The sequence below is a fragment of the Aspergillus wentii genome, assembly GCF_001890725.1.
Source record: "Aspergillus wentii DTO 134E9 unplaced genomic scaffold ASPWEscaffold_3, whole genome shotgun sequence".
Lineage (NCBI taxonomy): Eukaryota > Fungi > Ascomycota > Eurotiomycetes > Eurotiales > Aspergillaceae > Aspergillus > Aspergillus wentii.
The window spans coordinates 3,250,917-3,274,196 of NW_024467834.1; the positions used below are offsets into that span (position 1 = coordinate 3,250,917).

The window sequence follows — 23,280 nt, forward strand, 5'->3', positions numbered from 1 at the left end:
TCCGGATCGGATTTATCCCCATGCAATCGCCATCATCTAGAGCTTGTGAAGCGAGTCCGAGAAGGTATCAGAACCGCAGGTGGAATCGCCTTTGAATTTCCCACGCATCCAATCCAGGAGAGTACAAGAAGGCCTACGGCCTGTATTGACCGGAATCTGTCATATCTGGGTCTTGTTGAGGTTCTTCATGGGTACCCCCTGGACGGGGTCGTTCTTCTGACCGGTTGCGATAAGACCGTACCGGCAGCAATAATGGCTGCTGCCACAGTTGTGCGTGTCTCCTGCAGCGGTTTGCTGCCAATTTACTTTGCCTATCTTCGTTTGGCTAATCCTTGATCAAAGAATATTCCGGCTATCTGTCTGAATGTTGGTCCGATGCTCAACGGCTACGTGAAGACTCAGCTAGCAGGCTCCGGAAGTGTCGTATGGAAGGGGAGAGAGATGTATGCCGCAGGCGAGATCAACAAAGATGAATTCATGGAATATGTTGCTAGTGGGTATGTCGAATCGAGGCTTCCCGGTCTTTATATTGGATCCATACTGACCTGCATAGCACTCCATCGGTAGGGCACTGCAACACAATGGGAACAGCATCAACAATGAATGCACTGGCAGAGGCGCTCGGGATGGCGCTCCCCGGGTCAGCTGCAATTCCTGCGCCATATCGCGAGAGATCGCAATGTGCTTATGAAACAGGATTGCGGGTAGTCGAAATGGTACATTCAGACCGGAAACCCAGCGATATTATGACTCGAGAATCCTTTGAGAACGCCATCATGGCTAATACAGCAATTGGTGGAAGTACCAATGCCCCGATCCATATTAATGCTATTGCCAAACATATTGGGGTAGATGTTTCACTAGATGACTGGGATCAGCTCGGGTTCCATATCCCACTGCTTCTAAATATGCAGCCAGCCGGGGAACTGCTGGGTGAAGAATACCACCGAGCAGGCGGGCTTCCGGCCATTATGGCCGAGCTTCTAGACGCGGGGAAACTAAACGCTGATGCCTTGACATGCACTGGTCGCACGATGGCAGAGAATGTTCGAGGCAAAAATTCATGGGACCGTCGTATGATCCGGGCTTATGACGATCCTTTGATGAAAGATGCAGGCTTCGTCCATCTTCAAGGCAGTCTTTTCAACTCGGCTATTATGAAAACCTGTGTTATCTCCGAAGAATTCAGGAAGAAGTTCCTAGAGAACCCCGACGACCCAAATGCCTTTGAAGGTGCTGTGGTTGTCTTTGACGGGCCGGAGGATTATCACCACCGTCTTGACGACCCGTCAACACCAATTGATGATAAGAGTATTCTCGTGATGCGTGGGGCTGGTCCATTAGGATTTCCCGGTGCGGCCGAAGTAGTTAATATGCACCCTCCCGGGCGTTTACTACGAGAAGGTGTCCATTCCCTTCCATGCATAGGCGACGGACGACAGTCTGGTACTTCCGGCTCGCCATCCATCCTGAACGCTAGCCCCGAAGCCGCGGCCGGTGGGAATCTAGCCATTCTCCAAGACGGGGACAGACTTCGCGTTGACCTGAACAAACGACGAGTCGATATCTTGGTATCTGATGAGGAGCTAGAGAAACGCAGGCAAGAACTTGACGCAAAAGGGGGGTACGATGCCCCTGAGAGTCAGACTCCATGGCAAGAACTGTTCCGAAAGGAAGTTGGCCAACTCAACGAGGGCATGGTTCTTCGGGAAGCTGTCAAGTATCAACGACTGGCCCAGCGATATGAAGAGCCCAGGCACAACCATTGAAGGGTAGTGAGATGCTGATATTGTACTTGAGCAAGCAATTTGCATTCCGACTCTATGGAGGTTGTACACATAATGATTGATATCCCTGTCGCTATTTTCTTTTTTCTGTAATCCGATTAGCCAGATGTTCCGTATGACAAGTCCAAAGAGATAACGGTGCCTGAAAGATAGGTTGCATCCGAGCGATCGAAAAAATTTTTGCCATGGAATTGTCGATCCTTGCGTCTGGATAGGTGCATGAAGGTACCGATAGTCTGGACTTCCCAGGATGAAGTGCAGCAGGCCAATTTGAAATCAGCGTGTTTTACGGAGTATTCGGCCTGTTGTTACTGACAGACAAAGGAGTGGAGGAAAGAAAGAGAAGAAGTTCTCGTGCTTCGTTGGTCATGGGACTTTTTTTTTTCTCTGCCCCTCCATCTTCTTCTCTGGAGAATTCGCACCACCTCATTCCACTCTGCGATTGTCCACACCATCCCCATTTACCCATTTACCCATTTCTATTATTGCATGGATTCAAAGCTCAGCTATGGATTACTCCCCCTGTAAGGCTATCCATCCACTAATAATAGCCAGGCCTTGGTGAGATAGACGATGGTCGCACAACCCGTGGCAACAACCAGGTGAGAATTACAGGCAGTGAACTGCAGAATCAGGCATCCATCTGACGATATATCAATAATCTGATTTATTATTGCTTTGGGCCACAACAGGATATAGCATGATGCCAAGGGGGCTGGCCATGGTGATTGTCACTCACTCCCCACTTGCTGAGAGTCGGATGCGGACTGACACTTCCTTTCTCTGCCAGGGCTTTCTTACCCTCCTCCCGGTAGACTGGTCATTCCACTCAATTCGATAACATGGGGCATTCACATGTGTTTCCCGTCATCTCGGATTGATATTCCATGGGGAGAAGACCAGAAATGGGAAGACAAAAGGGGGACCGTGAGCTTGGCCTGGCGGGGGAATTACTCCTCCTAGGAGTAGTCGTGAGCTTCGAAGCCCTGGCAACAAGAATCAGCTACCTAATGGTTTCGGAAATATGTGTGTGACAACTTTTTTTGGCCTGCACAAGCCACGGCTGAGATCGCTCCGACCAAAGAAAAGTCTCATTCGTTCGTGCTTGCCTTCGAATCCTCATGTCATGTTCTCCATCTGGCTGCGGTCGAGTCCTACTCGAATGCGACGATCGCTCTTTCTCGTCTGTCAGCAAAACTTGCCATGACGAATTGACGATGATATAAACTACCCACTCCAAGATGACTCAAGGGAAACTAGACCAAAATATCCCATCACATCGTTTGATGCAGCTGAAGCCCATGGTGGGCCGGTGGGGTTTTCCCTTCGGCTTTCCCGCGGTGTCGCACGCTAAATTAGTATCGTTGTTTCCACGGGCCGCCACCGTTACACATCAGGTCTAGCCCTCAATATCAAAATTTTCTCTCACGAACTACTGTATCCGGCTGCCTTGAGGGTTCTGACCGCCCCCATCTGTCTTGACGCACACACCATTGCAGCCTCCTTTTAACCTGGCAATCCTTGTTGCTTTCTTTTCTCTTTTTTAAACCCCCTTCGCCATGACGATTTCTTCTTCCGTCCAGTTAGATGCGAGATTCCAGCCATGCACTTGCGCTGAGCAATAATAAACCGCGTCCGCGTCCGCGCCGTGCTTTATCGATTGCTGCACCCTCTTCCTTCGTCTTTCGATCGTCCTATCCCAAACCCCGAGACCCTGCTATACCAGTTGTCTCTACAGACAGGGCCCTCGCAATCTTTTTGAAATACTTGTACCACTCAGACGCAGGTCTAGGTTGTCGACCGGACATCTACACCTCACAGATACACACCGCCTGATAACAGCGTGTCTGGTTGCAAAAGTCTTTTTTGATATTGCGACAGCAGTCAGACAGTGCGGTCTGAAATTCGTCTCCACGAATCTTATCCATCGATTCCAGCTACAGGGGTACGGGGTAGAACAATCCGCCGGACACTCGCAGCAGCGCGAACAACCTTACAACCCGTTTTATCTTCTTTATCAGACTACGGATTGATTTCTTTTTTCACGATGAACGTCCCTTTATAGACACAGCCTTTTCCCCTCTTCGTTTTTTTGACCAAACGTTTTTCTTGCCTGCCGTTGAGCGCTTTCATACACAATTATCGCAATTGCCTCTTTTTCCTCTTTGAACACTTCTATTTAATATCTCCTCGATTTTTCGAAACGGTCCATCGCCGATTCATCATGGCACCCAACCTCTTTCTCTGTCTTCGGACAGTCTTTTGCCCAACATACTGGTTCCAACGGGGTGAGCGCATCCATGGCTCAATCCAAAGAGAGGAACATTGGGAAAGCCCCGTTCCTGGTATCTACAGACACATCCCAGGACAGGGCTGGCATCTCGTCTGCCGCGACGGCAACGATTACGATGAAAAGGTGCCCATCCCTCTTGTCTACTGCCGCATCCTCCACCGATACCTCTTCGAATACGAGATGGAGGAACGATGCCGCTGGCGCTCAGTCTCTCTTCATGAGGGCGCCAAACCAGAAAAGTTTCTATTCTTTCTGCTTGACGATGGCTACACCTGGGTTGCCGGGTGGGATGCCAAGGGGACATTTATCCCAGGACCCTATCAAAAATGGCACTTTGACTCAGAAGCCAACGCGATGCGCCGGGTTTCGATGCCCGAGAGCTCCAATGTTTCCCGATGCAGCAGCATTGTTCCAACCAAGCTGAATTAGTGTGTTTTGCGCACGGATCTCAAGTCGGCCACAAGCAATATCGAGGGCAAGATCTTACAGCATTGCCCAATCACTTTTACATACAGTGGTCGCATTGACCACTTGACCACATTCAACCCATGTCGCAGGCCGATCGGAGAAAAGTTCTGTTTTTGCTTTGTGTTTTTATGTTATTGGCGTCAGCGACCAGTTTCAACAACTTCATTTCCAAGAAGCGATTCATTGTTACGACTTTCTGAATTGTCGCGGGATCAACGTCCAAGCGAGCGATTTGCTTTTTCTTTTCTTTTTTTGACTATCTTTGTCTTGTTCTTCCTTCCATCGCTCAAGGGATTTCCGGTTGTTTACGTGTAGCGATGGCGTTTCGGGATACACTTATATAGACTTGCTTTTCTCGCACAATAGACATAGAAGGACGCAACAGGACTGGTTGTATTTAGCTTTTATTTTCGATAGAACAGGTGGACTCGGGAAGGATCACTTAATGGATTTACTTATCTATACTTTTCTCCTCGCATGCAACTATTTTGCAGACCGGAAGTAAGACAACTAGTCGAAGAACCCTGTCGGCGGGCTGGGGTGATAGTCCCGACTATGACGTCTCAGAATGGAGACTTCGGAATATGCAGGAAGTGCAGACTGCATGATGCAATTCGACTATCAATAAGGCTGATTGGTGATATCACATTCTTATCGGGTCTGTGTTGGTGTGTCGATGTGTATTGCCTATATTGGATGCTATGAAGCTTTTGAAGACAACTCAGTGAATATATATAGTCAACATGCTAGATTGACTGTCTGTAAATCTGTTGAATTAGATGATCATTACTTGCTTCACTAGTAGTATAGCGCTGTGATGGTATAGGCATCAAGGCATATATCAACCTTTACTTTCACTTCGATTTATCTCGCCTACTCACTGCCTCTCTTCACTTAAATCCCTTCTTTATAATGACTACGAAGCCAGAAGAAAGACTCTCTCCACAACAACTCTCTGATCACATCAAGCAGGACATTCAAGCACTGAATGGACAGTCTTCTAGTAAGCAAGCAGCTTCAACTCTCGATCACGACGCAGAAATAGAAGCAAATGCTGTGCGCATCAGCTATAACTCCATATCAAGGGAGTCCAATATCGCAAGGCCAACCCTGCTTCATGACTCCCATTCCACCTGGATGAGAAACGAGCGAAGCCGAGGCCTCGTGTGGATTTACATCCTTGGATGAGTCCAACACACTACAATTAGACTAAATGAATATACCTAGCATTTCATTCCTTCAAACCCCCCTACCAATCCTCAAGCAAACAACCGGATCTATATATCAAGCCCACGATGTTGGCATTGCCAACAATCGTAGTGGAGTCAGGGTGGTCCCAATCTTATCCCCGACTACTCCGAAACAAAGATCTTTGGCTGATAGGCGGAGCAAACACCGTGAATATTGTGCTCATCATAAAGTGGTCGTCTATACCAGAGAACAGGGTTAAGGGCAGAATCGAAGTGTTCCTGGTAAGAATCAGAGTCGGATTTCAAGCATCACTACTGGATACTGACATGGAATGGCAGCCGATATTTCCAGCTCCCGTTGGGTCACTATCTAATGCGATGAGCTATCTGACAGAAACGTTGATGATACCATCACATTCCCATTGATCAACTGCGTCATCCTGGCGGAGGGGTATAGGCCGGCGGGGTAACCGGTTTATATAGTGGATGGCCTAACCGTTCTTTTCTAAGCGATTTAAACTAGGAGCTGCTTTGCATGTGATAAGGATGTCTAATGTGCTGTATAATGCACTATTCTCTTGGGGTTGTTGTGCTTTCCAGCTAACTCTGTATGTATATACCTCCGCCGCTGTTGATATCAAATCTATGAATCCATCGATATCACAACTTTGACCCTCTCTCCCCCTCAACAAGTAATTTCTCCAACCCCCTTCTCACTTTCTCCTCCATACCCGCTTTAGTTGGCCTCATAGTGTCCCTCGCGACAAACACATGCGTATAACCCCCCACCACCTTAACCGCCTCCTCGCCCTTCTTAAACACCCCCACCTCATAATTCGCACTCGACGACCCCAACTTCGACACCCGGAGTCCTAGCTCTAGAACATCCGGGAAAGCAACAGAAGCGAAATAATCACAGAACGAAGTGACGATAATACCAACTTGTTCGGCGGCTTTAGGGGTCGAAGAGGAGTGGTCTTTGTTGTTGAGGCTGAAGGGGTCCATGCCGCATTCGTTGATTAGCCAGGTGTTGATTATCGAGTCGAAGAGCATGGTGTAGACGGTGTTGTTGAGATGGGCGTACATGTCGTTGTCGAACCTGTTGTTTTGGTTAGTGTTGATACTGGATGTGGATGGGGTTGATGACAGACCATCTGGTCCGGTATTCTTGGTGGAAGACATAATCGCTTCGGGTTCGACGTTTCTTTGCTTCGATTTCTTTAGGAGCCATTGTATCGATTGATGAATTTATCGATGCTCGAACATGAATTGATTGCTCGGTAAGTGGAGTACGCCGTCTTCAATGAAGATATCTAGAGTTCAACGTTCAACGGGTGATGGGCGCAACGAATGGCCTGATGACGATATCAACAAGTGAGGTCTGAACAGGCTGAGCTGACAGATTGTAACTTTCAGACACTTTGTTTCTTTTCTATGCCGTTTGATCTGCAGATCTCCGAGATGAATTGCGGTTGAATGCTTCCTCGGAGCTGGAGAACCGAGGTTAGATTAGGTCAGCCAATTGTGACTCGTGGGGTTGATATGCCACTGCTTGTGAGTCTGTCTGATATCACACTGACATAAACAAAAAAGAACAAAACAATCGAGAAAGCAACAACTGCATCAATTAATTAAGATGCAAAAAAGAAATGCAAAAAGAATGGACTCGCGGGGAATCGAACCCCGGACCACTCCCATGCTAAGGGAGTATTATACCACTAAACCACAAGCCCATTGGATGAAAGACAAGCCCCTTCTTACAATACACATTCTTAGCAGTACCCCGCAATACAGTTTGCCGCCCAAAGTTTTTTCTTTTTTTTTTCTTTTTCTAGGACAGGACCAGGAACCAGGAACCCCATCAGCAGCCACTCCTTTCTCTGTTTGACATTTTATTCTCCATCGTTCATCTCTATTTCGCCGTACTCATATCTTATTGCATCTTGTGATTTCTTCACTGCGCTACACTCACCTCCAATCCGTCCCATTGGCTCCATCTCCCCGCATCGCTGCCTATCTGCTGCGGCGAGGCAAGTTTCCGTCCACCAGTATGGCCCTCACTCCTGTCGACGCCACGCCTCAGGCTGCTCCTCAAGAGCCCGAAGAAAAGCCTCGAGACCCTCCCGACGTTGCGGTGACCCCGTGCGACCCGCCTGGTCGTTATTATTTCGAAGGTGGCTTGCGCAGAGTGGCCCCATATCACTATACCTTCAACACCAACTGCAAGGAGCGATGGCGGGGTAGAACGTTGGTGGAAATCTTCACATCGGAGTTTCGGGATCGCAGACCGGAATACTACGTACGTTTGCCCCCTTTCTTCGAGAAGGCAAAGATATTAACAGAATACAGAGGGAAGCCCTTGAAAAAGGCCTTGTTGCTGTGAACGGCGTACCTGGAAATCCGGATACCGTGGTCAAGAACGGCCAAGTCGTCTCCCATACCCTTCATCGCCATGAACCCCCAGTCACCGGAAAGGACATCGGAATCATCCACGAAGATGACGAATTGATTGTCATTGACAAGCCGGCCGGTGTGCCCGTTCATTCCGCCGGAAGGTACCATCACAACACTATCGTCGAGATTCTGCGCTCGCAGCGTGGTGGAGGATGGATCCCGCGGCCTTGCAATCGGCTGGACCGCTTGACCTCTGGTGTCATGTTTATCGGAAAAACTCCCAAGGGAGCAGAGAGGATGGCCAAAAAATTGCAGCACCGAACTGTGCAGAAGGAGTACGTCGCTCGGGTTAAGGGTAAGTTCCCGGATGGCGTTGTGGTCTGCGACCAGCCCATCATGTCTGTCAGTCCCAAACTCGGCCTGAACCGAGTGCGCGCAACGGGCAAGGACGCGAAAACCAAGTTCCGTCGATTGGCATACTACCCACCACCTCCTCCCCCGACTGCTGAATCCTTTAATTCCGACCGAGCTGCCACGCCGCCGCCTTCGCTGTCCAATGAGACAGAGGGATACAGTATCATCCACTGCTTCCCTTTGACTGGCAGAACACACCAGATCCGTGTGCATCTCCAGTTCCTGGGCCATCCCATCTCCAACGACCCAATCTACTCGAACCGTAAGGTCTTTGGTCCCGATCTCGGCAAGAACGAAGTCAGCGCAGACCGTGATGAGGAGATCATCAGCAAACTGTCCTTGATGGGCAAAACGGAACTCCCCGACACAGTTTCCTACCGTACACACTTCACGGCAGCTCCATCCGTCCCGCCGGGCACTAACCCTGCTCTGGTGAACGAGATCATGTCCCGGGAACATGAGGCTGCCGTGCTGGACTACCAAAAGCGCAAAGGCGAGCGACTGTCCGGCGAACTTTGCGCGACCTGCGGCACAGAGCTCTACACTGATCCGGGAACACACGAACTGGGTATTTTCCTGCACGCCGTGTCATACGCGGATAACGAAGGTGACTGGAAATACAAGAGTAAAATGCCTTCTTGGGGACTGCCTCCAGATGGCATGGAAGGTCCAGTAGAAGCGCCGGATTGGATTCCTGTGCCAGAAGAGGAGGAGCGCGTCATCGGTCACGGTGTGATTCCGGAAGGACTGGACGATGAAGAGGCTGCTGCCGCCGCTGCTGCTCGGAATAAGAGGAAGCAAGCGCCCACGATTGTTCGGGGCGTTGGAATGGTTGATTACTCTTCTTGGCAGAATGAGAATAAGAAGAGCGAGGTGCAGACTGAAGAGGCTGCTACTGCTGCAGCACCTGCTTCGTGATAACCTTTTCCTTCTGTCTGATGTCTTGCTGCATCTGTTCAAAAGTTTTGCATTTTGCCATGATATCCAAGGTGTTGGTGTGCTTTGTTACATCTATAGAGCATAGACGCATAGTTAGATACCTGTGACCAAACAAACTGAGTTGGAAGATAATTGGTTTATATAAGTCATCATAAATTTTTATTCATGCAATACGCAGACTGCAGCATGTCCCAAGGGAATCAAATGAATACAAGCCCATTTATCCTAGACCTAATTCCCATACACCCAGCCTAAAACACCATATAGACCCGTTTTGCGCAAATGGAAGAAAGATAGAAAGATAGAGGAAGAAATGGAACATAGTATAAGTTTCTTTCCATATGGGACAGACAGCAGAAGGAAGAGAAAAAAAAAAGCCTGTTAGGTATATCCGATTTTTTGAAAAATTTTATAAATATTTTTCATTCATTTCTTCCTCGATCCTCGCACGCACGTCCGTTTTTGGTATTGAAGAAGATTTGCATTGCACATTGCCATTGCATGCACATAATCTGAAATTCGTTATCGCCACGAGATTCACGACCGTACAGAGAAAAACCGACAACTGCCCCAAGTAAAGAAAAACCATCCATCCCAATTCTCCCTTTTTGTGTTGATCATTCCATTTAGTTCTCGACCTGGACACGGCCCTTGGGGTTGGTGACCTTGACGCCGAGGGCCTTGGCCTTGGCGATGATGTCGACACGCTTGCGGGAGGAGACGGCGTGGCCGATCCTAGTTTTTTTTGTTAGTATATTATTCAAGTGTTTTGGATATGACTCGATCTCGTAGTTCCGGGTGACATACTCAGCGGCGTAGGTGCGGTTGTGCATGAGGAGGAGCTCAACGTCCTTGGGGTTCTGGACGAGGAAAGCCTTGTGGCCGGAGGGGGCCATGTGCTTGGTCTTCTTGTTGCTACCGTATCCAATCTACCAAACCCAACATATCAGCATTCTTGTCCCGGAGAAATGACGACTTTTCGTTTTGCTCAAGTCGGTTGCATAGATTCTGTTTCGGAAAACGTACGGAGGGCATAGCAATGTTACCGCGGAAGCGTCTGCGGACGCGGTTGTCGATACCCTTAGGCTTGCGCCATGCCGAGGGGACACACTTGAAGCGGTCGGACTGGTGACGTTCGAAACGCTTGGTGCCTGTTGTCGTCGAAAACTCAAGTCAGTCCATCATATTCGATGTCCTCGTTTGTATATGAAGAAAAATTCCAGGCTTCGTTCGATATTCTCCCCCGCAACAATCACAATCGACACCATTTAATCCATCGATTCAAACACTTCTTTTTGGTTTCTTTTTTTCCCCTCCCAAGCCGGATAATGTGTTTCGAGGAACTGAGGAAAGAGAGACAAAACATACGCTTCTTGACGATAGGGACGTGCTTCTTTGCGAGGACCATCTTGAATTTTCAATCCCAGTCAGTATAACCCAATTCAATAAATCAAAGAGGTTTGGCTTCTTGTCGTACCTTGTCGGTGTCGCTGGCTGGGCGTCGAGGGTTGTCGTGACGATTTCGAATTCGCAGGGCAAAAATTCGCGCCGCTCAGGTTTGGCCGCCCGCCCGATTCTCTCTGAGTGCAGGGCCCGCGCTAGTGGCTCGCTAAGCGAGAAAAGGGTGGTTTAGGGCTTGGACGGGAAGCCCTGTGGCGGTGCCAAGACTTTCCTCTGCGGGCGGAGGCGGAAATCAGCTTACGGGAGTGGTACGTATAGGGCGGAGGCTTAGATGGTACGGAGTGCAGATGGAGTGTTATTGTATCATGCTGAGCTGGCTAAACCTGGAATCTTAATTTCATCCTCTCTCCGTCCTGTGCACTGCTGTCGAACATCTTCTCCATAATCTCAAGATCTGCCATTGCTTCTGCGGGTGAGAGTCGGTTCGAGACTGGTCTTCCCTCGACTATAGACGCAGCAAACTCCGCAACCTCCAGATTGACGCATCTGCCCTCAAACGGGATCTCGTGGCTCTCTCCATTGGCTGTGATCTTGTCAAAGTGCATGGTCACTACACCACGTTCACAGGCAAATTCGAACAACGAATCGCTGAATGCTGATCCATATGACAAAGACAGAACACCTGTCGCGCCCGATCTGGTCTTCGCCACCGCATCGACTGTGTCAACAGGAGCGAGATGTTCCTGCTGCAGAGATGACTGTGCAGAGATCGTCGCCAGGGGGTCATTCGAGCCTAGTATCAGCCGTAGACCAGCAACCATGTGAACACCACCGTCTAGAACGAAACCGCCCTTGTACTCGGGTGTCCTTCGCCATTCCGTCTCTGAATAAGAATCGTAGTCAGCTAGCTTTCCCATAACCAGAATAAGATATATAGTTCAAACTTACTATGATACTTCGAGTCCGGCTTGATCATATTCTGAACATTCATCCGGAAACTCTTCACCCGGCCCATCTTGCGCACTTCTTCTGCGCAGCGAATGTACTTTCCAAGATATCGAAAGTTCTCTGCTACAGCCCAACGCGTCTTGCAGGGATCAGTATTGGCTTGGTACCATGCCACCAGATCCTGTGCTGTAGCTACATCCTTGGCTATCGGTTTCTCAGAGAGAACTTGTTTTCCTGCTGCAAGTGCTTTCTGGATGAATCCTGGCTGGGCCAGTATAGGGAGACTTGAACGGTCAGCCATGCTGTAGTAAGCGATGCACATACAAGGATACGCACGCTATGATGACGGCTACAATGTCCTGGCGAGCAAGTAGATCCGCATAACTCTTCCCGGAGCCAGAGTCTTCAGAGTAAATATCTATGCCAGAGGTTCCGACTGCGAGGTCTTGAGCGGACTTTTGTGATCGTGAATAGATGGCCTTGAGTTGAAGGCTGTCGGATGCTTGCACTGCAGGCTGCGAATGGTATTACTGTTAGATGGACATGCTATCATGTCTGAGATGTCGATTATCTAGCATACCAGATGCTCCTCGCGGGCAAAAATGCCTATATTGTTTGTCAGTTGATAGATAGTTCAAGCATATAGACTGGGTAAGCCAGTTCAGCCATTGGCACCGTACCGCTTCCTATGATGGCCACGCCAATGGACATTATGAGACCTGGAATGTATCAAGGTGATTATGAGATTGCGGCTTGGTTTCAGAAAGAGATGAGAAGAACTGTGTTGCAGCGATTGATTCATCGATATCACCCGGGGTGGTCGCTGACACCAACGTGGGGTCGCTGAAATTAAGAGTTCCAGACTCCAACCGCTGCTGTCCCGCAATGCGGGATGAAGACAGTTACAAGTAATTATTTGAATGCAGTTTTATACCAAAAGATATTGATTGATTGTAAAAATAAGAACAGTCTGATTGCGATAATGGAAATCTGGTATCATAAACCAAAACCATAGACATGGGTAATTATAGATCCAACGCCTGGGATATGACAGCAGAGAAACATGCAAAAAAGAGTAGACGCCATGCCATTCCATCATAATGCTGGTCGTATCATTCATAGAGCAAAGTGGCCTCCAATAATCCCATAAGGCCATGTCCCATGTCAAAATCCCGGGCCCAAAAAATAACAAGGGGGTATAAAATAATCCTGGAAACCAAAAAGCAAACGCTGGGCGAGCAAATAGCCAAATGGACAAATACCAGGTCCAGGCAAAAGACTCATGCAAGAGGAGATATAATAAGGGGGGGAAAAAGCAAAACAGTAGCAGCACGTGGTGATGCCAGACGCATATTGAGGTCATCCAACCAACGCTCGAACCCGCTCCACTCTGGCCATCGCCTTTTCTAACCTGTCGAGTCGTTTTCTCTTCTCAACATCCCGACGCTCGAGAACAGCAACGCGCTCTTCCAATTTCGCACGCGCCCGACGCTCTTCGGCAACCATCTCGTTTGCCTGGCTGAACAGTTGTGCCGTCAAATCCTCCAATTCAGTGCTGGCCTGCGACAACTGGGTCTCCGCGGCTTTGCGCAAGTCCTGTTCCCGGCTCAAAGCATTCTGCAACTCCAATGTATCTTCCTGGACGGGAATCACCGGCGCTTGGGGAGGACTCGGGACAGGAGGGGTAGCACTGGGACGACGATACGGGAGAAAAGAAGTAAAGGTGGACAAGCGGCTTTGTTGGGGCTGCGACTGCGGACTAGAGGACGGCGGAAGTTGTGTCGGTGAGAGGTCATTCGATCGATTCGAAGATAATGAAGATATCGGTGAGCCCTTTCTCGGCGTTGTTGGGGCGCGCAGACGACGCAATTCGTCTTCGTATAGAGCGAGTTTCTCTGCTGTAAACAAACCAGTCAGCCGCCATCCAACCGAACAACCGAAATCCCACGTAATATCCAAGACTCAGCAATGTCTTACCTGTCAACGCAACCTGGGAATTCAAATCAAGAACCTGTCCTTCCAATTCCTTAATCCTCTGTTGGGCCTCCTCCGCCGAGTGTTGTTGTGATGGAAACCCCTCCTGACCACAGGTTGGGCAGGTTTTATCGGAAGTCGTTGACATTGCTGGAAGCATGCCAACGAGCGTAGTAGCTGTGAGAGCAGTTGTAGTAGTCGTCGACATTATTTGCAAGACATGGATTTATGAAAACCATGAACGGGGAGTTGAATCGCCTTTAAACGTGGTAGCGGAAATGAAAGGATGTCTCAGAGATCGGTCTGACGTTGGAGAGAGAGTTGAGACCCTGACCGGTATTTAAACAGAAGAAATTCCCCGGATAGAAGAAAAAAGCAAAGGCCTGGACGAGAATATAATTAGAAGAAAGAAAGCACAGCAAGGCAGCGTGAATAATAATGCATGGCCGGGGAGGTTCAATAAAGAGGAGGAGAAGAAAGTCGGCGGCGGTTTTGCCCGCGTTGAAGAGGCGGGTCGCCCTTTCGTATAGCAACAAAGGACTTTCGCCACGACGATCGCTTGTTTCTGCTTCATGCTAGTAATGTGTTATGACTGTTTCAATTCTACTCCATTATTCAGATTATCCCAGCCTACGGAGATCCTCATTTGGTGCTGCCCGCTGCGTTGTGTTCATATAGATACTCGACACGTGTGGATCGTGGCATCTCTTAGTGTCCGTCTCTTAGTCTTGTTGACTCGTCACTTTCTCCATCTCAAGCCATCCAGCCTTCTTGATATTTGATGCGATGATCTTGATATCATTGGCTTCCTTGCAGAGTATCCAGACGGACAATCGCATTGTCCATTACATCAAGCAGTCACTGGGGAAACCCCAGCCATGGAGGATGTCGGGTGTCATCCCCTTGCGTCCCATCCACTCCACTCCTTACTGACAGGAGTCTATTTTGATCGCAGATTTATTTATTTACTGCATCTGTTTCAATCCAATGCTATAGGATACTCTTGTGGATATTGATAAATCAATAGAGTTTGTTATCAAGATCAAAACATCTGATCTTCATGCTGATCCTCCACCAGTTTATGAGGTTTAGAACATCGACAAAATAAGGCTTGGATCGTCATATTGGCAAAATCGTTATATGCTTGCTGTTTCAAAATGGCAATTCATGAATATATTCGTCAAAGTCTCCTCACGCTCTACGCTGCCCCCCTTTCCCCTTCCATCGCAGCACGCTACCCTCACTCGTGGCACTCACCACCACCGCAACCACTCCACTCGCCACTCCAAATACAGTCACCATAGTCCCCCATCCCTGGTGGTCGACCAATGAACCTGCCACCAATGGTCCCAGCATCTGGCCACCGGCCCAGGCTACGTTTAACAGACCATACGCCTGTGCTGCGCATCCCTGACTCCCAAACAAGTTAGGAAACTCCTTTTCCTTGCGCTCAACGATGTGGTCGATTTCGGTCATGAGTGAAACAAGCTGAAGACATGCCGCAATACCGGCGAAGAAGAGGACTACAAATAGTAGAACTTTGTCGTGTGTTGTGTTCTCGGTGACGAGTTGAAGAAGCATGAGCACTGGGAAGTCGAGGAGAAATCCGACAAATGCAACACCTCGTGTTCCACAGCAGTCAATGGTAGCGCCTGTTACAAATTAGCCTGAATCCTGTGATTAAGATATGGTACATACCGATCTTTGGAGAGGCAAATGCAGGCAAGAACAAGGGAAGGAAGCACAATCCTATCTCCATTGGGCCCCAGTCAAATACCCTCAAAACGTATAACGGCAGAACCTGCAATCATCAGAGAATGGAATTGTGCATTGGAAAAGGAATACTTACAGTGTCAAATGAAGACTGGATCGCGGCCACAATTATTGTCGACCCAAGCACGACTAGCAAACTGCTAGTGCACAGCAATCGCACGATTCCAGGCAAAGACCCTGTCTTCCCACTCGACAGGGGCTCTCCAACATCAACATATTGCTCTTGCGGGTAGTCTATTGATTGCTGATCTAGTTGCCCGATCGATTCATATTGAGAGGCGGTTTGTCCCGTGTGGCCGTTCAGCAAGCTTTCCGTCTCCGCGTGAGATGGCTTGAGCCATTTCAAGGCCGCCTTCTTCTCAATCATAACCTGGCGAAGAATAATATCCAGTACGATGAATGCAATTGCCACCGAGAACACGGCGTGATAACCCGCTCGGGCCAACCTAAACAGTACATTAGCTCGAGGACAGTGCCACCTCTTCGATTGCATGTACTCACACTACTCCTCCGATGAGAGGTCCAGAGACAGTCCCAACAGTCATAGCCATGGAGACGATGCCCATCGCAGTACCGACTTCATCCTTTCCCACCGTATCCACCACCAAGGCCAGACCGACAGTCCAAACCACAGCGCAAGATAGACCCTGCAGAGTCCGGGCAATGACCAACCAATATACTGTCCTAGCAAACCAGAACATCATAGTCGATCCTCCGAGAGCAGTTAAACCGACGAGGAATGGTGCTTTTCGCGATGGCGCCTTGTCCGCAAAGTAGCCGCATACCGCTGTTACTGTTAGAGGGAATATCTGATTTATACTGTAGAGAATCACTAACGCGAGCCAACGAGGATGGCACCTGCAAATGCAGCGAGAAGGATCGACATCCATTTCTGTACTGTGCTATATCAGTATGTTTATCATGGATGATGAGTATAGTATGAGATTCTTACATTCATCCTCGGGTACATTCGTACGCGATCCCAAAACAATCGGCAGGATGGGAACAATCTATAAGATACATCAGCTGCTGATTCTCTACGTTAGATGATGAATCCGCACCATTCCGTAGATAAAGACATCCTAACAACCAAACCCGATTAGTATACCGATCGACACCCCACTTCACATATAAACGACAATCAATCGAACGCTTACAGTAAAAACAGCAATAGCAACCACCGAGATGATGAAGCCATTCGACGAGCGAAACTCGAGCTTCCAGGGCGGACGAGAATCGTCGACTGGCCCATCCTCATTGTCGATGTTGTTGTTGTCGACGCCCATGTCTTGCCTCGGGTTAAGGAGGGGTAATTCACACAGACAGGCGGGATGTGATATTGCGAAGGAAGGAAAAAAAAAAAAGAGAGAGAGAACTGTCTGAACGACGGTGAACAAGGTAGAGGTCACATTAATAACAGTCCATCAATCTAATACCCCACATAAATAAAAAAACGAAAATGAAAAAAAATCAGAAAGAAAAAGGTGAAAGTCGTTCCAAGAATAATATTATCGTGGCTGGTACGGGATGTGTTCCCCGAGAATCAGCTGTGCATATCGATTTATACCCAAGTAGGTATACAAATCCAGATATTCTGAATTCAAGACATAATATAAATTTCAAATTGATAGAGATAGATGGTATTATTGGCTGATGTTCGAAGATGTTGCAGTTGTAGGAGGGGCGTTGTTGCAGTTTGCCTTCCGAGGATACGTTGAATATATTTTTCGACACAGTGTTGGGTTGGATTGTTATGGGATCATGGGATGATGTCGACCATCTAGATGGATCTTCACGACGATCCGTTCGTCCATCCTTACATCTCCACTGATCCATCTCAATCTTCTCAGTGGCTGATCGTTGTTACGCTGCATAAGCTAGAAGAAACCTAGCTTTTCTCTATCTCTTGCCCGAATTCGGAAATTACAGATGCAGATTGCATAACCACACACTACGACATAGCACATTGTATCACAACGCTGATGGGCTATGGTGGAGTTTCAGTTGGGGAAAATCAGGAAAAATCATGGATTTTGGCATTCTGTCACTACTACATCTTTGCGAATTCATTTAATTCATTCCATCGGGGGAGAGAAAAAAAAAGGGCCAATCGATGAACACGGAAAGATAGGAAACGGGGCGACAAAGTACAACTAAATAAGCCCACCAACCCTTAAAACTCATCGTTTACATAGCTTGACATGCCTTTGAATCGTAATCTTATTCGCATAACTGTCTCATCAACTAGGAAGACCATGGCTGCGTTAGAACAAGAAGAATAAGACTCCACACTCCATCCCTGATCCCAAACAAGACAGACAATGAGAGGGGGAATAATTGACAGTATGACCGATTCTGCCGTTGAAAACAAAACAAGAAGATACTCGAAGATAATCGTAAAGTTCCATCCTCCACATCGGCCGTAATGGTCAGGGGGTGTATCGCAGACGATCCACACATGTGAGTACATATCTAGATTGAAAAGACATGACAGAGAAACTTGAGTAGGATAAAAAGGAAAAAAAGAGTTGAAAAAAAAGGAAACACATGAGAGAAAAAAGGAAATAAACTTTTTCGAAACATGTCGGACAGCGATAGCAAGGACTAGACGTAAATCAGGGACCTAGCCCAACGAAGAAATCGTGAACCAAGAGATGACCGGAGTAGAGAAGAGCTGACGATCTGAAAATTAAAACAAATGCCCACCAACATAACCAAAACCACCTCGCTATTGCCGGAGGGAGATTCGTAAAAAAGTCCTTTCGAGGATAGCGTACCGAGATGCTGGGTTCACCACCTCAAGACTGCCGCTGGAGTATCTTGTCCTTTGGAATGGCTACATTCAAAGTCAAGGCCTATTATGCAGCCCCTTTCATCAAATCAGCTCCGCAAGATTGGCGTGAGGTCCTGGTAAAGCGATGACGCGGTTCAGGGTATCGATAAATCTATGCGTAAGTACGGCCGGACTGTCCGCGGCGGTTGCTGCGCTGCCTCGAGTTGTTCACGGTGCTCCAGCCCTCATCGTCAGCGGGTGCCTCGGCCTCAGCAGGTGCGCTCCTCCAGCTTCCATTAGCCTTGTTTTCACCGGCTTCTTTCGGCGCTTCAGCAGGAGCAGCAGCGGGTTCAGCCTGCTCTTGAACAGCAGCCGCAGCGCCCTCATCCTCTTCGGCCCGCCGGAGGATCTCGAAGTTCTTGCCGCCTGCAGGTGTCTCGCCATCTTTCTCGCTACCGCCAGCTGCCGCTTTCTCGGCCTTGGCCTGCTCCTTGGACTGTCGTTGCTTCTCAGCTTTCTCAGCCTTTGCCTTCTCATCGGCCTCCTTCTTCTCGCGAAGTGCCTGTTGACGTCTCTCCTCGACCTGCTTCTCTCTGGTAGCAGTGTCGATCGGGCGAGCAGCACCGAATGGGCTAGCTTTCGAATCGCCACCTGCGCTGGCGGGGGTGGCTGTGGCATCGGGTACAGTTCGCTTCTGGAGGTTCAACTTGGGCCTAGCAGGGGGGCCGGCAGGGGCAGCAGCGGGCGATGTAGGTTCCTTGGCAGGAGGCTGGTCAGGTCGCATTCTAGCTCTCCAGGTGTTGTCAAGCTCAGCGGCAGTGGGGGTACGTTCCTGGAATTCACGACGAGGGGGTCTAGAGCCATCCTGGGAGCGGCCCTCACCCCAAGCGGGGGAGCTTCTTCTGAAAGAAGAGCTCTCGTTGCTGCGTGGGCGGCCTTCTCTGGGGGGACCGCTGACCGGAGAAAGGGGACCCTTGCGTTCCCAGTTGCCAAAGTCACGGGGCTTTCCATCAGATTCGAAGTTGCGACGTCCGCCGGCACGTTCGCTGCCGGCATCTGAGAGGGTGTCAAGGTTGCGTCCAAAAGCGGAGCGGTCAGGAACAGGAACAGGTCCACGGCGCGCTCCAGGTGCGTCGGGAAGGGGACCCTTGCGAGTCCAGTCAAACTCCTTGACATCACGTTCCTTGGCTGTAGATGTTGTCAGCTTGCGTAGAATATTCAACTAGGATTCAAGGAATACGTACGGGGCTCGGCGATGCTGACTCGGATCGCTCTTCCTTGGAGGGTTGCGCCCGACAAGTCAAGAGCCTTCTTCAGACCGTCAACGGTTTCGAACTCGACGTATCCGAAACCCTTGGGGCTTCCGGTCAACTTGTCCTCCACGACACGGACATTTGTCACACCACACTCAGCAAAGAGGTCAGAGACATCAGCCGCAGTCGCGTCAAAGGCCATGTTTCCAATGTGGGCGGTATAAGGAGGCTGGGTAGGAAGGGGGAGCGGCTCCCTCATCGCAAAACCACGGTCTTTTGTCCCAAGTCAGATTACACCGATCAAAATTCCCACCACCAGATAAGAGAGGGCCATACCATTGAATCCCGAACCAAGCGGCGCAGCAGGGCGACTGCTACCGAAGCTGGGCTGAGAAGGAGGGGCTGTCCACTATTTAGACCAGGGCTTTCAAAATGGAAAAAAAAGGAATATCGGTAGAAATCGGGTTGAGGCGAATAAAACATACCGGCTGCGAGGGATTTCCATCAGTAACGGTCATCGAAAAGAAAAGCAGGACTTGCAACTTACCAGGCAAAGGCATATCCTCCATCTCATCGGCCCAGGAACCGAAGTCTACCCTCGTTAGCACTGCATATCCCCCCGCACAAATCCCGGGATCACCTACTCTCATCAGCCAAGAAGGCCCCCATGGACATCTTCTGGGCTTTTTGCTTTGAGGGCGCTGGAGCAATAGCAGTCAGCATGATTTGAATTCAAAATAAATTGCATGATGAAATGAGCGAGCGCAGTGGTGATAGTCTGGGGGAGGGGTTTCAGCGAAAGGAGGGGGAGTTGAGACGAACCCATGATTGCGGTCGTGGGAAATCAGGAAACGCGCCAAGTGCCTTGTGCGCGTCTCGTCGACAGAAAGGGAGGGTTAAAAGAGAGATAAAAAGACTTCCTAAAAGTGGAAGGCAGTAGTAGAGCAATGAATGACGTCTAGTCAGTGGAAGAGAAGACGTGCGATGGGGGATTGTAAGTGAGCTCCGCAGTGAAAAGCAGAGGGGAAAGTAGGTTAATCCGTGAGGATAATTTTTAGTGATGACGCTAGAAAAGTCAGCCTCAAAAAAAAAAGTGTTGGTGCGGCCCTTCGGTCTGGCGCCTCGACCCAAACCCGAGGGCTTTTTTTTATTGCGGAGAAAAAAATGAGGGTCAATCGACTGGATTATTTTGGTTTTTGGGAAATTGATATGGAAATTATTCCTGGGGTTGATCTGAATTCCTACAAATGGTTTCTACTTGATTTTTTTTTTTATGATGCTTACAGGCTTTAGCCCTTGTCCATTCGGGTTTGCCTGCAGGCTGTCTGGAACTCCCGCTTTGTTCGACGCATGTCAGGTCAACGATCATCGGATGTACGTACAATGTTGTATGGCATACAGAGTATACTGTTGTTTCTTCTGTGCGGTCAGTCAGTGGCATTTTGACTGCATCAGTTACGAGACTTATGATCCAATCCTGCTGGAATTGGATGGAATACCGAAGCAAGGACCGGTTGCACAGGTTTCATTGCCACACTTGGGCAGTTCTTTGTATGGCCATGATGGAGTAGAGCAACCTTGCAGAGCACACCAGGATCATTAATATTAATACCCCGCAATGGAATCCAAACTTTTATCATTCCAGGCACAAGTCGAACTCAACCAAACTGGATCTTGTATAGAAAGACAGTCCGTTTTTGGACGAACATTACATAAGCCATCTACACCAGGTCACGTGTATCCCATGATGCCGCCCCATGGAAACAATGACTTCGTCTGTAGCCCTTTGTAGGCATCCGACCTAGGGGAATGCCCGTGATTTGGCATATTGAGGTCGCAAGATGAGCGGGCAGAATGGGCAAAATGCCAGCTTCGAATCCAACGCATTGTTGCCTGCGTTGAAAGCGGGCGCTGTGAGCGGTTAGTTTTTCACTCTGTTTCCAGGCCTTTCCTCCGAGTCTTGGAGGCCTCAAAACCTGTATACCAGCGTATACAAATCCTTTTTACATGGTTCGATTTTTCTCATATTTCACTCTTTAGGATCTGCTGGTCTTGTTTATGGCGGTATTTCTGGAGTTATTCGATCACCGCATCCAGTGATACATTCCATTTCCTGCGGCATCCACTGGGCTGCCTGCGGAACCTCCTTTTGGTGTAAGGCTTTCTAGCATCTTGACCATGGATTGAGATTAACCGGTATTGCAGGGTTGAGAAGCAATATCTTGAAGCTTCATTATGAAGACCAGGCCTCCCCGAAACAGCGGGCTTATGTCAGCGCTCTTTCTGGTGGGATTTCTGGCGGAGCAGTAACCAGACTCATGGGTATTTTCTAGAAGAAGCCTCTCGGGAATATAAGTGATTGCCGTGTTGGCTGACGTGTGTGAATAATAATAGGAGGCCGATTGATTCCAGGGGTCGTCGTCTTTTCGATACTAGGCTATCTTGGGCAAAGCTCTTATAATGCGATCGACACCTGGCAAATGGAGCATGCAAATACCCCAACGAAACCGATTCTACAACGAATGGCCGAGTCCAAATGGATTCCGCTCAAATCGCTTTCTGATGATGACTACAGGGGAATGTTGAGTGAAAAGCTACTCAGTATCGAGGCTGACATTGCCATCATTGATGAGAAAATCGATCTGCTCGAGCAGCAAAAGTCCGGTGGAATGGAAGCTTCGAAACCCGCCGAAAAGTGACTACAGATAATAGCGCCGCCTTGATTTGTTTTGACAGGAGAGCCAGCCGGTTTAGGCCAGATGAAGGGGCTTGCCTTCTTTCTCCTCTCTCCACCGTGCCATCCCACCAGCAGCACTGCAGTGGGAGGGAGCGCCGTCGAGACGGAATATATCACAGGCAACCGGGCCAATGAGAGTGTGCAGGAAGCCTCTTGAAACTGGTATTGTCTGAGAAAAATGTGAGGTCAGAAAAGAAGACGACTGTGTATATTAGTGTGCATATTATTGAAGATTTGCTTTCGTGGTATTCTTAGCCAATCGCCCTGTCCATCAATCACCCTTTAGGAAAGATTGACTATATGTATCCAATTCCATGGATACAGTGGACGGATACGCTACGGGTAATAGATACGTGTATGATCCTTACACAACGTAAACCACATTATTCTCCGGGGTAGCTCTTCCAGTCATTTTTCGCTGTTGAGAGAACCGGAAATCCAGAGGGTGGAGTACCCAAAGAAAGCCGTGAGAATCCCTGGAGAGATCTGATGTCTATCAATTCGTCCTGGGGATTTTTTTAAAGAAAAATCGGCCATGCAGGGGTTCGCAAAACACATCGAAGCATGGCAGAAAATTCGCCGCATTTACCGTACATTGCTTACACATAGGGAGGTCCTCAGCTGTGGATTGGTGGGTGCCGAGAGAGCCGGGTCGGCCAGAATACCACCAAGTGGGCGGGTTTCCGCTTCCAGCGTCTCCCGGCCTCCCCGTGAGAGAGAGCGTACCGTTTGTCGACCTTTCTGCGTTGACATGACAGATCTATGGTTCATCCGGTCGGATCGTCCATCCCATCCCTTCTTCTTCTTCCTCGTTTGATCGCCTCTACCTTGACAATGAACGACTTACGACTGTTGCGCTGTTTCCTTGATGCTTTTAAGGCTGGTGCGCAGTCCCAGTCTTAACTGAGACCCAGTTTTGAGCCTCTGTTGCATTGG

General features: G+C 48.9%; 10 protein-coding genes and 1 non-coding gene across 11 annotated transcripts; 4 read left to right on the forward strand and 7 right to left on the reverse strand.

Moving 5' to 3' along the window:
* Positions 1 to 200: 200 nt before the first annotated feature.
* ASPWEDRAFT_39262 (uncharacterized protein) lies at positions 201 to 1,957 on the forward strand. Its single transcript, XM_040835060.1, has 3 exons — positions 201 to 270; positions 343 to 497; positions 554 to 1,957. Exons 1-3 carry the CDS (start codon positions 253 to 255, stop codon positions 1,767 to 1,769), a joined length of 1,389 nt encoding a protein of 462 aa, XP_040691230.1. The 5' UTR covers positions 201 to 252; the 3' UTR covers positions 1,770 to 1,957.
* Positions 1,958 to 4,011: 2,054 nt separating this feature from the next.
* On the forward strand, positions 4,012 to 4,509 carry ASPWEDRAFT_26925 (uncharacterized protein; the record flags this gene model as incomplete). The annotated part of the gene is made up of 1 exon (XM_040832922.1): positions 4,012 to 4,509. The coding sequence occupies one exon, from the start codon at positions 4,012 to 4,014 to the stop codon at positions 4,507 to 4,509; it is 498 nt and encodes a 165-aa protein (XP_040691231.1).
* Positions 4,510 to 6,194: 1,685 nt separating this feature from the next.
* Positions 6,195 to 7,394, reverse strand: ASPWEDRAFT_182411 (acyl-CoA thioesterase). The gene is made up of 2 exons (XM_040831917.1): positions 6,890 to 7,394; positions 6,195 to 6,837 (listed from the first exon to the last, which is right to left on the reverse strand). The coding sequence occupies exons 1-2, from the start codon at positions 6,967 to 6,969 to the stop codon at positions 6,399 to 6,401; spliced, it is 519 nt and encodes a 172-aa protein (XP_040691232.1). The 5' UTR covers positions 6,970 to 7,394; the 3' UTR covers positions 6,195 to 6,398.
* A 5-nt stretch (positions 7,395 to 7,399) lies between these two features.
* On the reverse strand, positions 7,400 to 7,471 carry ASPWEDRAFT_t95. The gene has a single exon. It is a non-coding gene; the product is annotated as a tRNA-Ala (tRNA).
* Positions 7,472 to 7,788: 317 nt separating this feature from the next.
* On the forward strand, positions 7,789 to 9,464 carry ASPWEDRAFT_26927 (pseudouridine synthase family protein; the record flags this gene model as incomplete). Its single annotated transcript, XM_040832923.1, has 2 exons — positions 7,789 to 8,037; positions 8,088 to 9,464. The coding sequence occupies 2 exons, from the start codon at positions 7,789 to 7,791 to the stop codon at positions 9,462 to 9,464; spliced, it is 1,626 nt and encodes a 541-aa protein (XP_040691233.1).
* Positions 9,465 to 10,111: 647 nt separating this feature from the next.
* On the reverse strand, positions 10,112 to 10,893 carry ASPWEDRAFT_107209 (60S ribosomal protein eL32; the record flags this gene model as incomplete). Its single annotated transcript, XM_040827871.1, has 4 exons — positions 10,112 to 10,220; positions 10,293 to 10,414; positions 10,512 to 10,636; positions 10,854 to 10,893. The coding sequence occupies 4 exons, from the start codon at positions 10,891 to 10,893 to the stop codon at positions 10,112 to 10,114; spliced, it is 396 nt and encodes a 131-aa protein (XP_040691234.1).
* A 262-nt stretch (positions 10,894 to 11,155) lies between these two features.
* ASPWEDRAFT_39268 (Gfo/Idh/MocA family protein) lies at positions 11,156 to 12,686 on the reverse strand. The gene is made up of 5 exons (XM_040835061.1): positions 12,515 to 12,686; positions 12,415 to 12,440; positions 12,171 to 12,349; positions 11,835 to 12,118; positions 11,156 to 11,769 (listed from the first exon to the last, which is right to left on the reverse strand). The coding sequence occupies exons 1-5, from the start codon at positions 12,543 to 12,545 to the stop codon at positions 11,264 to 11,266; spliced, it is 1,026 nt and encodes a 341-aa protein (XP_040691235.1). The 5' UTR covers positions 12,546 to 12,686; the 3' UTR covers positions 11,156 to 11,263.
* A 74-nt stretch (positions 12,687 to 12,760) lies between these two features.
* ASPWEDRAFT_39269 (uncharacterized protein) lies at positions 12,761 to 14,463 on the reverse strand. The gene is made up of 2 exons (XM_040835062.1): positions 13,816 to 14,463; positions 12,761 to 13,736 (listed from the first exon to the last, which is right to left on the reverse strand). The coding sequence occupies exons 1-2, from the start codon at positions 14,014 to 14,016 to the stop codon at positions 13,194 to 13,196; spliced, it is 744 nt and encodes a 247-aa protein (XP_040691236.1). The 5' UTR covers positions 14,017 to 14,463; the 3' UTR covers positions 12,761 to 13,193.
* Positions 14,464 to 14,999: 536 nt separating this feature from the next.
* Positions 15,000 to 16,867, reverse strand: ASPWEDRAFT_171028 (MFS transporter; the record flags this gene model as incomplete). The annotated part of the gene is made up of 8 exons (XM_040830714.1): positions 15,000 to 15,460; positions 15,507 to 15,609; positions 15,658 to 16,027; positions 16,083 to 16,368; positions 16,419 to 16,478; positions 16,534 to 16,591; positions 16,643 to 16,663; positions 16,739 to 16,867. The coding sequence occupies 8 exons, from the start codon at positions 16,865 to 16,867 to the stop codon at positions 15,000 to 15,002; spliced, it is 1,488 nt and encodes a 495-aa protein (XP_040691237.1).
* Positions 16,868 to 18,099: 1,232 nt separating this feature from the next.
* ASPWEDRAFT_738712 (translation initiation factor 4B) lies at positions 18,100 to 20,330 on the reverse strand (the record flags this gene model as incomplete). Its single annotated transcript, XM_040839392.1, has 5 exons — positions 18,100 to 19,542; positions 19,599 to 19,880; positions 19,944 to 20,009; positions 20,155 to 20,199; positions 20,252 to 20,330. The coding sequence occupies 5 exons, from the start codon at positions 20,328 to 20,330 to the stop codon at positions 18,527 to 18,529; spliced, it is 1,488 nt and encodes a 495-aa protein (XP_040691238.1). The 3' UTR covers positions 18,100 to 18,526.
* Positions 20,331 to 21,297: 967 nt separating this feature from the next.
* ASPWEDRAFT_39276 (uncharacterized protein) lies at positions 21,298 to 22,514 on the forward strand. Its single transcript, XM_040835063.1, has 4 exons — positions 21,298 to 21,527; positions 21,648 to 21,761; positions 21,813 to 21,929; positions 22,002 to 22,514. Exons 1-4 carry the CDS (start codon positions 21,449 to 21,451, stop codon positions 22,304 to 22,306), a joined length of 615 nt encoding a protein of 204 aa, XP_040691239.1. The 5' UTR covers positions 21,298 to 21,448; the 3' UTR covers positions 22,307 to 22,514.
* Positions 22,515 to 23,280: the final 766 nt, after the last annotated feature.

Bases quoted from the DNA above. Each gene is read 5' to 3' on its own strand.
- ASPWEDRAFT_39268 (XM_040835061.1), bottom strand. From the start codon at position 12,545: ATGTCCATTGGCGTGGCCATCATAGGAAGCG. The intron at 12,441-12,514 runs GTACGGTGCCAA...CAAACAATATAG, and splicing joins CGTGGCCATCATAGGAAGCG to GCATTTTTGCCCGCGAGGAG. The intron at 12,350-12,414 runs GTATGCTAGATA...TACCATTCGCAG, and splicing joins TTGCCCGCGAGGAGCATCTG to CCTGCAGTGCAAGCATCCGA.
- ASPWEDRAFT_39276 (XM_040835063.1), top strand. From the start codon at position 21,449: ATGAGCGGGCAGAATGGGCAAAATGCCAGCTTCGAATCCAACGCATTG. The intron at 21,528-21,647 runs GTTAGTTTTTCA...TTCACTCTTTAG, and splicing joins GAAAGCGGGCGCTGTGAGCG to GATCTGCTGGTCTTGTTTAT. The intron at 21,762-21,812 runs GTAAGGCTTTCT...CCGGTATTGCAG, and splicing joins CTGCGGAACCTCCTTTTGGT to GGTTGAGAAGCAATATCTTG.
- ASPWEDRAFT_39269 (XM_040835062.1), bottom strand. From the start codon at position 14,016: ATGTCGACGACTACTACAACTGCTCTCACAGCTACTACGCTCGTTGGC. The intron at 13,737-13,815 runs ACAGGTAAGACA...ACTGGTTTGTTT, and splicing joins TGAATTCCCAGGTTGCGTTG to ACAGCAGAGAAACTCGCTCT.
- ASPWEDRAFT_182411 (XM_040831917.1), bottom strand. From the start codon at position 6,969: ATGGCTCCTAAAGAAATCGAAGCAAAGAAACGTCGAACCCGAAGCGAT. The intron at 6,838-6,889 runs GTCTGTCATCAA...CCAAAACAACAG, and splicing joins CAAGAATACCGGACCAGATG to GTTCGACAACGACATGTACG.
- ASPWEDRAFT_39262 (XM_040835060.1), top strand. The intron at 498-553 runs GTATGTCGAATC...TGACCTGCATAG, and splicing joins ATGGAATATGTTGCTAGTGG to CACTCCATCGGTAGGGCACT.